This window comes from Gopherus flavomarginatus, chromosome 8, assembly GCF_025201925.1.
Source record: "Gopherus flavomarginatus isolate rGopFla2 chromosome 8, rGopFla2.mat.asm, whole genome shotgun sequence".
In the NCBI taxonomy this organism is placed as follows: Eukaryota; Metazoa; Chordata; order Testudines; family Testudinidae; genus Gopherus; species Gopherus flavomarginatus.
The window spans coordinates 112,815,248-112,828,272 of NC_066624.1; the positions used below are offsets into that span (position 1 = coordinate 112,815,248).

Below are 13,025 nucleotides of genomic sequence, written 5' to 3' on the forward strand. Positions count from 1 at the left end.
CTGTATCAGCAAAAACATCGAGGAGTCCTTGAGGCACCTTAGAGACTAACAAATTTATTTGGGCATAAGCTTTCGTGGGCTATTAGCCACTTCATCAGATGCATGGAGTGAAATTCACCCCTTCCTCTCAACAGTTGAGAATTGGCCACCTCCATTCAAATTAAATTGACCTTGTTAGCACTAACTCCCAACTTGGTAAAGCAACTCTCATCTTTTCATGTGCTGTATATTTTTATCTGCCTACTGAATTTTTCACTCCATGCATCTGGTAATTTACAGTCTAATAAAAAGCTATCCAAGGCTTATCCTATGAAACTTTTTGCAGAACAGAATGCCCAACCTCTAAATGTTTTTTCCTTTGTATATTTTGAGAGAAGTCCTGACTACTTTAAGTCCAACTACAGTAGGCACCAGTCCATCAGGTAACGTGGATCTCTCAGCGCTTTCTCAATCTCTTTGATATTTCCCGGTGGGCTGTGAACTTGGTGGCTGCTTTGAGATGAGGTTTCAAATAACGTAACAGCTGGTAGGCAGAATGGTTCATTTTGAAGAAGGGTATCCAGTTCTCCCCATATATGTTACTGAACCTCACACTGGATTCCTGATTCTCATAATAATAAGAGATATACCTATGTCCTAGAACTGGAAGGGACCTTCAAAGGTCATTGAGTCCAGCACCCTGCCTTCACTGGCAGGACCAAGTACTGATTTTTGCCTCAGATCCCAAAGTGGCCTCCTCAAGGATTGAGCTGGGTTTAGCAGGCCAATGCTCAAACCACTGAACTATCCCTCCCTGCTTGAGTCTCACTAACCAATCCTGTGATCATCTCTTGTTAAATTCTACAACAGTGCAAGAAACAACCCCTCCTTCAGAGACCACTCTGCCCCACACAATAGGCACCACAACAGAAGAAAGTACCACAGGTAAATCTGCTTGGAGACTGTTGCTGAGAATAAACCCTTCTCTTTGCTCACAGACTAGTACTTGGGGGGTGGGGGTAGAGACACATTCAATCTGTTTATTGTGAGGAGTTATTAGAGCTGTTGCTGTTTTGATAGATGCCATGTGCTCTGTGTTTCTAGAATCACCTTTCTCACACATGATATATTCCAGTCTAATAGAAAACTGTACTAGAGTTTTCCTATTCTACTCTGCACAGAACACAATGACCAACCTCTTAATGTTATTTCCTTTGTATATTTTGCCAGGAAAATCCTCGACCACTGCAACTCCAACTACAGTAGAGCCCTGTCAGACAGGTAACGTGGTTCCTCCAAATTGGACAAATCTCCTTCCCATTCACATGTGGGGTGAGAAATTGGTACCAGAATGCAGATTACGAGTAGACCAGTATAACCATTTGAAAACTCCACATTCCCGTTTTAGGAAGGCCAGTCCAACTGTAATGCAGACCAGTCCCTCGGGTAGTGTTATTCCATCGGTGCTACCCAAATCCTTTCCCCCTTACACATGGTAAAGCAACTGGTAGCTCTAGCCAGATGTGGAAGTAGTCCAGGTTTGTTTGAGCTTGTGAGTCTTGCTGGAGGACAACCTGGGGCCAGCCCTAGTGTTTGGGGTCAGACCGGACAAAGCAAAGTCTTGCAAACTCTTCTCAGAGGCATTTAAGCACATCGTATACGCTTCCATTTACTACGTCCCTTCCGGGTGTGGCTCCAATTTAGAACCAAAGCCGTAGTGTTGGAGCTGAGACTAGGTGATTCAACCTGTACAAAGAGTGCTCTTTTTAAAAATGATTGCTTGGTTCTGGGTTCTACATTTCTAGGTAATACAGTTTGAAAAATCCATAACATATTTCCAGAGGGTTTCATGCAACCATAATGCTTTTGTCAGTTTCCCATGTGTTCAGAGAACACATTGCTGGGTGTGGCATAAGAACATGAACCGCTTAAGTCTTAGAATCATCATGGTATTGGTTGTAAAGGAAGTGGTAATTTCTGACGAAAGCAGGAGACAGGGAATCAAGTTATCTTGTTATTTTAACTTGGAAGGCCAATGACTTGCATTGGAGCCTTGTGCTCGTCACTTAGCTACTCAAGTGGTGAAATGGGTTGTTTTACATGGGAGCTTCCTCTCAGTCTGGACAATAATGCTATTGTCAGTTTCCTGTGTGTTCAGAGATCACACTGCTGGGTGTGGCATAGGAACATGAAGAGCGTATGGATTAGAATCATCACTGTCTTGGTTGTAAAGGAAGTGGTCTCTTCTGGCAAAAGCAGGATAGGGGACTCGTCATCCTGTTACTATGCTGTGGGACGCCACTGACTTGCAGTAGAGCCTTGGGTTCGTCCCTTAGCTACTCAAGTGGCGAAATGGGTTGCTTTACATGGGAGCTTCCTCTCTGGAGTCTGCATTTACAGAAAGGAATGTGACCCACCAGTGACCACTCCCGGCTTCTTCCCAAGCCGCACTCCTGCTGTGAGTGCAGGGTTCAGATCTTGTCCCTGATCACAAGGGAAAATGAGTTTGGAAGGTCTCAGCCTAGTTTCCACGTCATCAGATCAAGACTCAAATCAGAGAGGATGACTTCCCTGAGTTTCCAGGGAGCCTCGCAGATGACTTCCCGTTACAGCACAAGGGCATTTCGGGATGGGGCACCTAGCCTGGCTCCTCCCCACTCTGTTCCCGGTTGATGCTGTTCCTGTTAGCTCAAGTGGCGTGAGCAGGAAGTGCACACCAACGTGAAGTGCTTGGTGCAGAGCAAGTGACAGCGCTGCAGTAACGGGGTAGGGATTTGCATGGGATTCATCCACATTTCTTCCTTTTAAGGCCGTGCCACCTGCAGTGCCTCCGGGGACCCGCATTACTACACGTTTGACGGCAGAGTTCACCATTTCATGGGAAACTGCACTTACACCCTCTCCAAAGTCTGCAACGACTCCAGGGGGCTTCCACCCTTTGACGTGTCCACCACCAATGAGCACAGGGGCTCCAATACCAAAGTTTCCTATGTGAAGGCAGTGCACGTGGATGTCTATGGAAGTCAGATTTCCTTGCTGAAGAACAGGAAAGTGAATGTAAGTGGCAGGTGATTTAAAAGGAGTATTTTAATCATCTGACGTCCTTCAACTGAGACCTGGAAAAAGTGAGACATGTGATTAGACGTATAGATCTCCTGGTGGGCTTCTGTTTTCTCGTTGGTTGGGTGGCTTCTTAGAAGTAGGCTTCCACTGAGAATACTCAGGATTGGCAGCTGAAACTTGCTTTCTGTGAACATTCTGTCATATTTCCTCCAAATTCCCAGTGTGAGTGAGAACAGTCCTGCCAGTGAGCTTGTTGGCTAGACTATTCGTGGGGGATTCACTGGGAATTATGGGGGTACTTAGTCATGACCAGATGTTTCCAACTTGTTGTACAGGTGAATGGCACCAGAAGGAACCTGCCTGTGGTGATTGAAAACAAGATCAAGGCCCAGATCAGCGGCGCCTACGTGCTCTTGGAAACTGATTTTGGACTCTGGGTCAGATTTGATGGAAATCACTACGTGGAAGTCTCAGTGTCCAGTTGTTACAAGGGGCAGCTCTGTGGTCTGTGTGGTGAGTATCCCTGTTCTTGAGAACGTCAATCATATGATCTGGAGCTTTTCAATTCATCATGAAGTTTGGGGATTGGTTGGGTTTTTTGTACGCTGTTACGTTTATCCCAGAGTAATCTAGTCTGTCTTGTATGGGCTGCGATTTCGGGCATTGGAGATAAGGAACCATCATTGTTCGGGTACCTGGCAATCGTAACTTACAAGAACTCTGGTTATACAGGAGTTAACTCGAGTGTCACAAATGACAATTGCAGATGTCATTCTTAGCAGGAGAGGTATCTTACATTCAAAACTACAATCTAAATATTATCCCAGTCCTACCCTGGATGCCTCTGGTCAAGGTCCCCTCATATCTTTTTTCTCTCACTTGCATCGCAGCGCGTCTGTCTCTCTTTGATTGGGACTATCTGGCCTAATCTATGCTTTTCCTTTCTTTAAACATGGAAGCGATAATAAAACTTTAAGGCCCTTCTTGTGGCTAAGGACAGATTTTCAAGTCACTGTTTACCGGCCATCCTGAGCTTTTGTGCTCTGCTGTCTTGTTCCTTGGCCTCGCAGATCCATACTGTCTCCGCACTGTCGTAGTTACAGTCCGAGCACAGGGAATGGCTCCTCTGATCACCGAGCCTTCTTTTTAGAGTTGCTGTTTGTTGTCCAGCTGCAGTAGAGGTGGGTCTGCTGCAAGACAAAGCATTAGAAAATATCCCCTAGGGAACAGTGCTGAAGTAGCCGAGGAGATGGACTAGATAACCCAGTGTACGTGTTTTTCATGTTGAATCTCCACAATTATTTGACATTCTTTGTCAAGCGCAACCAAATGTTGGGTTCTGTGCAGCAGGCAAACCGCAGCGAGCCCTTGAGAGTCCAGCAAGCCAGAATAGAGCAGATGCCAGACACAGGTCAGAGGCGTGTATTTGATGCATGTAAGAGACCCAGTTCTGATCCAGTGACACAGCAAAGGAGACTCCAGGTTATCGCACGTGGGTGACGAGTGAGAAACTCCCCTCTGGAGCGAGCAGAGAGCAGTTGGCTGGGAGAGAGAGAGAGGAGTCCTGCCCCGCCCTGCACTACAGGGCTACTGGGCCCGGGCCCTTACAGGGGCGGTGTCCTGGGTTTTCCCATCCAACTGCTCATTCCCTACGACCGCTGACTCTCTTCTGGCTCAGACCATCTCCTTTGCCTTTGTTCCTTCTAGTATTCCTGGAACGGGGTCTTCTGACTGCCTCTAGGCTTAAAGGGCCAGTGTACCCCGTCACATGGAATAACCATCCAGCGGCCCAGATGCTTATCGGACGCTCATCCACATTTCTCTGGGATGAAAATGGGGCTATGAATCTTGGAGTGCTAGAGTTGAAGCCAGAAGGGACAAACTACATCATCTACTCTCACCTCTTGTAGGTCAGGGGCCACCAACACCACCCAGCCACCTGCACATTAAACCCAACACCTGGAATTAGATTGCAAGAGCAGGTTGTGTTGTGAGGTGTCTGGTTCTCCCTGCATCTGGATGGACTGGAAGTTGCCCGTGGGATGACATTTCCTTGAGTGTTACCGACATGGCTTCTAAGCCTCAGAAATGATAGAGTTTGCGTGTAAGGGTGCAGGTTAGTTCCATTTCCCCAAAACCACAGACCCCTACCATTTAATCTAAAGTGGAATCTTCATCAGCTGTTCACAGCGCGGCACCTGAGAAGCGTAGGGAGTAATTCTTACTCCTTCTTGCAGAGGGCACTCGTGCACATACACCCTAGCCAGTTCCTTAAAATCTCTTTGACAACCTCATGACCGTGTGCATTCTGTGGTTGTGAATTTCACGTATTCTGCACATTTTTCATTTTTATAGGTAATTACAATGGTGATGCAAAGGATGATAACATAAAGCCGAATGGCAGCAGTGCAGGAGATTCCACTGAGCTTGGAGAGAGCTGGCTAGTGGCAGAGAATAACACCATGTATGTACAGAGGGGAGCTAATCAGTTGGTCTTTGCTACAAAAGCTCTAGGAAAGCGTGCTGCATACTCAGCCACGGGGCGCCCATCCATGACTCCACCACCCAGTCTCCTACTAGGGCTGAGCACAACTCCCATCCTGTCCGGTACACCCAGGAACCCCCTCTCCAATTGACCATAAGCAGGGAGTGAGTGGCTGGCCTGCTACCATCTGCCTTCAGGCTCTGCTGTCTCCCAATCCAGGAAGACCTGCTGGTGGGTGGGAGGTCACCTGCTGTCCCATTCAGGAGCCAGACAGATCCACTGGTTCCTGCAGCAGCTTGTTCCAGCCCCAGGACCGGCGCTAGGGCTTTTAGCACCCTAGGCGCATGGCAATTTCGCCGTCCCACGCCCTGGTCCCGCAGCTCCGGTGGATCTGCCGCAGTGGTGCCTGCGGGAGGTCCACCGGAGCAGCGGGAGTAGCTGACCGTCCGCAGACACCACAGCGGCAGCCCCACCGGAGGCACCTGCCGCCCCCTCCGGCAAAATGCCACCCACCAATAATTCTGGTGCCCTAGGCGATTGCCTAGGCCTCCTAAATGGGAGCGCCGGCCCTGTCCACCCCTAATTCAACTCCATCTGAGCTGTGAAACAGCCGAAAGTGCCCAGTGCAGATGTGGGAGCCCCCTCCTGTGTTGTGGGAGTGGAGGGCAGAACTCAGCCTGTCAGGGAGTCTGGATTCTGCTCTGTGGCTGTAGTAAAATGGTGCCTGCTGTGCAGACTTGGCATCGTCCTTTGCAGATCTGGCCTGAGGAAATAGAAAATCTTTTGATGTATGTTTCTTTATCTCTTGCCAGATGCTCCCCTGATGAAGTACTAGTCTGTGACCCCCTGCTGGAGAGTGAAGCGAGGAAGAACACAGCCTGTGGCATGATCACCGACCCCACAGGTACTATGGCAGTGGCTTAGTCCTGAGCAAATGGATTGAAGTCACTGCAAATTACAGCATGCACTTGCCTACACCTGGACCTGGCTCCCTGGGGCCCACAACACTGAGTCCCCTTTGAAATGTTTACAGCCCCTAATGCTAAAAGCTGCACTAGAAGCTCCAGGAGTTATGTTGAGTTACCTGCTCAGACTGGATCTTGCATTGAGATGGCACCAGGATGTGAAGATTATTTGGGAATTGCTCTTTGAGCTCAGATCAGCTTCGTCCATCTTCTCTTTCTGTGATTCTGTTTCTTTCTTGACTTACGTAGGTATCTTCAAGGACTGCCACGCCATAGTAGCTCCAGAGAAATTCTTGGAAAACTGTGTTTACGACATGTGTCACGCTAACGAGACGACAGTGTCCTTATGCAATGGGCTACAGGCTTATGCAGAGTCGTGCACAAATGCTGGGATCTGCAGAGAATGGAGACATAATACTTTGTGCCGTGAGTGTTGTAATTTATATCTTTTAATTTCTGGAATTCAACTTTTTTAATGCAAGAATTTCTTTAAAAATAGACCAGCAAAGAGTTGCTGCTTTTACAGATCCAGACTAACATGCCTACCCCTCAGATACTTTAAAAATAGAGCTTCCTGTATTTCCTGATGGCATGGACTTTCCTCTTCCGTAATGCTCTGAAGGTGGTCTCTCCTTTCTCTTTTCCTGAGTCTGGCCCAGTTCTACACTGGGTCCTAGAATCATGGAATATCGGGGTTGGAAGGGACCTCAGGAGGTCATCTAGTCCAACCCCCTGCTCAAAGCAGGACCAATCCCCAACTAAATCATCCCAGCCAGGGCTTGGTCAAGCTGGGCCTTAAAAACCTCTAAGGATGGAGATTCCACCACCTCCCTAGGTAACCTATTCCAGTGCTTCACCACTCTCCTAGTGAAAAAGTTTTTCCTAATATCCAACCTAAACCTCCCCCAGTGCAACTTGAGACCATTACTCCTTGTTCTGTCGTCTGCCACCACTGAGCACAGCTCAGCTTCCTCCTCATTGGAACCCCCCTTCAGATAGTTGAAAGCAGCTATCAAATCCCCCTCATTCTTCTCCTCTGCAGACTAAACAATCCCAGTTCCCTCAGCCTCTCCTCATAAGTCATGTGCTCCAGCCCTCCAATCATTTTTGTTGTGCTCCAGTTGCCCTGGACTCTTTCCAATTTTTCCACATTTTTCTGCCAGGTTTGATATAATGTTCAGACTGAATCTGATCTAGCCTCACAAAGCATCTGAATATTAATTTGTCTGAGTTTAGTGCTGGTAAAATCAGAGCGCCTGAGAGGCTGAAATCCTCTCTTTATATATAGAGCGTCCACAGTCTGAGGAGCTGCCGTGCAAGCTGTAGTACCCGTGACTTTAGTGAAACTCACCACAGTCCCTTCTGTTTGTAATTGTTAAGAAGGAATGTTAAGTCCTTGTGAAAGGTACTAGCCTGGAAGTTTAGAGGAGGAGGGTCTGTGTCTCCACTCACTTCCATGAGTGGGAATCAGCAGTAGCCCCAAAAGTCCATGGAGGTACTCCAGTGTAAAGCTGGAGTAAGCCAGAGGAGATTCAGGGCCACCGTTGCTCCAGTCCCCCATAGAACAGGTACTGCACAGGAAGCAGCAGGGCAACCTTCCCCCACCTTGTGTGCATGGGGTGCATCAGCTCTGTTCTGGAGAGATCCTATTGAAGTGCTAAGCGGTCCCCATTGGAGGGGCCTGGTAGGGGCCTTATTGGAACCTAGGGGCCTTATTGGAACCGAACCATGCACCAGCAAACTCAGGATCCTGGCTCTGACAGCGGCCATCACCAGCTGCTTCAGAGGAAGGTGCAAAAAACTCTGCAATAGGAAGATTTGGGGCATTCTGCCCCCACTAAAGTCTCCTCCTTACCCCTAAATTGTTTGTATGATTTGTTATGTATATTAGAGCAGCACCTACGGACCCCAGCTGAGATGGGGGCCCATTGCTCTGGGTACTGTATAGGCAGCAGAGGACAGCCCCTGCTCCAAAGCCCCATTCCACTCTGTCTAGGCAAGACTGGCACAGGGTGGGAGAGGGAGTAAGACACCAGGAGAGCGAGCAGGGGTCTGCATTGTAACCAGCATGGGCCTGCCGGGTATGGCTTGTTTGATTGGGTTTTTCGGGAGGGGATTAGCTGAAATAGAGGAGGAAGGGAGAGGGGACAGTGAAGCGAGGAAGAGGGGAAGACCAGGAGTGCGGAGGGCAGGGAAAGTGAGGACACTGGGAGGGAGTCCCAGCAGAAGGACAGGAATCTCCAGAGTCAGAGCGTGGAAAGCCACTGGACACTGATGACTCACCTACGCTACTTATACACGGGCCACCAGCCAGCTGTGCACTGCGAGAGACAAGCCACCGGAGCCACATTTCAGCTGATGTCCACGTCAATAGGTGAAAGGCTGGACTTGTATCCTGTTGCCTATTTCCGATACCTGGATACAACCGGTCCCCTACCAGGCATCATTTGTCTGTCTGCCTGTCTGTCTGTCTGTCATTCCCTGCGCAAAGGGTTTCCACTCTGTCCCTGGAGAAAAACCTCAGCACAGAGCAGTCACCATATGCAGAGTGTTCTGACAAGCCTTTGCTGTCCTGGAAGAAACAGGGGAAGTTTCAAGAGAATTGCTCTGGGATCTTTTCCTTTCAGTGGTCTGGGTTTTTCTTATCACTTGCAGCGATCTCCTGTCCAGGAGGAAGCCAGTACAAGAGCTGTGGGAGCAGGTGTCCTGCCACCTGCGTGATTCCCTCTACATTTAGCCCTTGCAGCTCCTTACCAGTGGAAGGCTGTTTCTGTAAGGAAGGCTACGTTCTGAGTGGAGACACCTGTGTGCCAGAGAGCAGCTGCGGTTGTGTGGATGGAAACAACCACTATCATCAGGCAAGTTACCCTAAGCACCTAGAAACAGAAACAGCAATCCAGATTCTTTCAGGGTCATTGCAACTGTTCATAATTAATGAACAGAGACTAGCTTCATCTGGGCTCAGGTCAGTGGTCTGTGTGGATCTAATTGTTCATGTAAATAATAACCATTCCTAGCTCTTCTCAAGAGCAGATCTCAAAGCACTTTACCAGGAGGTTGGTATCATTATCCCCAGTTTACATAGGGGGAAACCGAGGCACTGAGCAGTCAAGTGGCTTGCACAAGCTCATCCAGCAGGCCAGTGCTGAGAATAGAACACAAGTGTCATGTGTCCCAGTCCGGGACACCTCCTCCTTCTGGGCCACAGTGTCTCGCTGGGGATGGAGCTTGTAGCATAGACAGCATCAAAGGCATTTAACTGTTCCTAACTCCTTTGATTATCCAGTAGGGCAGTAGTTTTCAAACTTTTTTTTTTGGTGAGCCAGTTGAAGAAAATTGTTGATGCCCACGAGGCAATGGAGCTGGGGATGAGAGATTTGGTGTGTGGGAGGGGCTCAGGGCTGGGGTGGAGGGTTGAGGTGCAGGGGTGTCGCCAGGAATGAGAGGTTCAGGGTGTGGGAGAGGGCTCTGCTTGGGGCAGGGGGTTGTGGCGCGGGGTTGGGGCACGGGCTCACCTCCGGCGGCTCCCGGTGAGCAGCGCAGCTGGGGTGCAGAGGAAGGCTTCATGCCTGTCAGGGCACCATGGACTGCGCTGAACCCCAGAAGTGGCCAGCAGCATGTCTGGCTCATACGTGGAGGCATGCAAGCGGTTCTACGTGGCTCTCACCCACAGAACCCTCCCGCCCTCGCTCCCCCAGCTTCCGGGGGCACTGTGCAGTGTCGGAATACGTAGGAACTAGCCTGCCTTAGCTGGGAAGCACCATCAACAGCACTTTTAACAGCCCTGGTAGCGGTGCAGACCTGAGCTGCTGCGACTCAGTGCCTGACATTCCGCGACCCAGTACAGGGTCCCGACTCACAGTTTCAAAAGGACTGCACTAGGGTGACACTACTCGATAGACTTTATACTGTACTATTATATATTCAAGTGCTTCTCCTTTCTCCAACAGCTGGGTGAAAGCTGGTTCACCCACGACGCATGCATCGAGCGCTGCACCTGCAACAGCACAAACAACATCACGTGCAGAGGCTGGGAGTGTGGAGCGCAGGAGATATGCAGTGTTCAGGAAGGGGTGCTGGGTTGTTACTCCTCTGGTGAGTTCTCCCTGCGAAAAGTTCTAGATGTGAGTTCAGTAATTAGACCTTTCTGGTCCAGAAGGGCTTTCTCCAGATACCTTGTCCCTTATGCGATGGCACAGGAAGGAGCTGACGGCTGATTCTTGCCAGTGCTGAGAGACATTCAAAGACAAATCCCCTCTCTTGCAATCACTGAGCTCCCTCGCCTACAGTGGGAGTGGAGCTGGTGTAGATCCTTGCAGGGTCACTGGAGTTTGGCCTGAGTAGGGAATGCAGAATCAAGCCCGAAATCACCCAGTGCCACAAATGAAAAATCTGAACTCCAAGGGGTTGATTTAGGAAAATACCAATGGGGGTGTGTGTGTGAAACAAATTAAAAAATACTAAGCGTCTAAACTGCTCCTGCAAAGTCCTCGCACGCAGAGTAAACACAGGTCATCTGCACTGTGCAGAGAGCCCCCAGCAGCCGGAACATTTGCTCTTTTTCCTGGCACAGCTACCAGTTCGCAGGTATTTTACATAACAGGCGTCTCAGAGGATGACGTGTCCCTAGATCCTGGTTGATGTTTGGGTATATGTCATGTGCTCTGTGTTTCTAGAATCACATTTCTCACACATGATAATTTGCAGTCTAATAAAAAGCTATCCAAGGGTTATCGTATGGCACTTTTCATAGAACAGAATGACCAGCCTCTCAAAGTAAATTTCTTTGTATCTTTTTCCAGGAGAAGCCCCAATTACTTCAAGTCCAACTACAGTAGGCACCAGTCCACCAGGTAACGTGGATCTCTCAGTGCTTTCTCAATCTCCTTGACATTTCCTGGTGGGCTGTGAACTTGGTGACTGCTTTCAGATGAGGGTTCAAATAACTGAACAGTTGGGATGCAGAATGAAGGGTCCATTTCGAAGAAGAGTCCCCAGTTCTCCCCATGTATCTTTCTGAACCTCACGCTGGGTTCCTGGTTCTCACTAGCAATGCTGTGATCATCTCTTGTTAGATTCTACAACAGTGCAAGAAACATCCCCTCCTTCGGAGACCACTCCGCCCCACACCATAGGCATCACAGCAGAAGAAAGTAAATCTGCTAGGAGACTGTTGCTGAGAATTAACCCTTCTCTTTGCTCACAGACTAGTACTTGGCTGGGGGCGGGTGGGTAGAGACACATTCAATCTGTTTATTGTGAGGAGTTATTAGAGCTGTTGCTGTTTTGATAGATGCCATGTGCTCTGTGTTTCTAGAATCACATTTCTCACACATGATATATTCCAGTCTAATAGAAAACTGTACTAGAGTTTTCCTATTCTACTCTGCACAGAACACAATGACCAACCTCTTAATGTTATTTCCTTTGTATATTTTGCCAGGAAAATCCTCGACCACTGCAACTCCAACTACAGTAGAGCCCTGTCAGACAGGTAACGTGGTTCCTCCGTATTGGACAAATCTTCTTCCCATTCACATGTGGGGTGAGAAATTGGTACCAGAATGCAGATTACGTGTAGACCAGTATAACCATTTGAAAACTCCACATTCCCGTTTTAGGAAGGCCAGTCCAACTGTAATGCAGACCCGTCCCTCGGGTAGTGTTATTCCATCGGTGCTACCCAAATCCTTTCCCCCTTACACATGGTAAAGCAACTGGTAGCTCTAGCCAGATGTGGAAGTAGTCCAGGTTTGTTTGAGCTTGTGAGTCTTGCTGGAGGACAATCTGGGGCCAGCCCTAGTGTTTGGGGTCAGATCGGACAAAGCAAAGTCTTGCAAACTCTTCTCAGAGGCATTTAAGCACATCTTATACGCTTCCATTTACTACGTCCCTTCCGGGTGTGGTTCCAACTTAGACCCAAAACCGTAGTGCTGGAGCTGGGACTAGGTGATTCAACCTGTACAAAGAGTGCTCTTTTTAAAAATGATTGCTTGGTTCTGGGTTCTACATTTCTAGGTAATACAGTTTGAAAAATCCATAGCGTATTTCCAGAGGGTTTCATGCAACCACAATGCTATTGTCAGTTTCCTGTGTGTTCAGAGATCACACTGCTGGGTGTGGCATAGGAACATGAAGAGCGTATGGATTAGAATCATCACTGTCTTGGTTGTAAAGGAAGTGGTCTCTTCTGGCAAAAGCAGGATAGGGGACTCGTCATCCTGTTACTATGCTGTGGGACGCCACTGACTTGCAGTAGAGCCTTGGGTTCGTCCCTTAGCTACTCAAGTGGTGAAATGGGTTGTTTTACATGGGAGCTTCCTCTCTGGAGTCTGCATTTACAGAAAGGAACGTGACCTGCCAGTGACCACTCCCGGCTTCTTCCCAAGCCGCACTCCTGCTGTGAGTGCAGGGTTCAGATCTTGTCCCTGATCGCAAGGGAAAATGAGTTTGGAAGGTCTCAGCCTAGTTTCCACGTCATCAGATCAAGACCCAAATCAGAGAGGATGACTTCCCTGAGTTTCCAGGGAGCC

General features: G+C 48.7%; 1 protein-coding gene across 1 annotated transcript in view; it reads left to right on the forward strand.

Moving 5' to 3' along the window:
* Positions 1–404: 404 nt before the first annotated feature.
* Positions 405–13,025, forward strand: part of LOC127056661 (zonadhesin-like) — a 75,002-nt gene continuing 62,381 nt past the window's right edge. Inside the window, exons 1-9 of the mRNA XM_050964767.1 lie at positions 405–422; positions 850–924; positions 1,210–1,260; positions 2,789–3,036; positions 3,378–3,555; positions 5,398–5,506; positions 6,340–6,431; positions 6,742–6,918; positions 9,148–9,350. Coding sequence (XP_050820724.1) covers positions 2,857–3,036; positions 3,378–3,555; positions 5,398–5,506; positions 6,340–6,431; positions 6,742–6,918; positions 9,148–9,350 — 939 coding nt within the window. The 5' untranslated portion in view covers positions 405–422; positions 850–924; positions 1,210–1,260; positions 2,789–2,856. The remainder of the gene's footprint in view (positions 423–849; positions 925–1,209; positions 1,261–2,788; positions 3,037–3,377; positions 3,556–5,397; positions 5,507–6,339; positions 6,432–6,741; positions 6,919–9,147; positions 9,351–13,025) is intronic.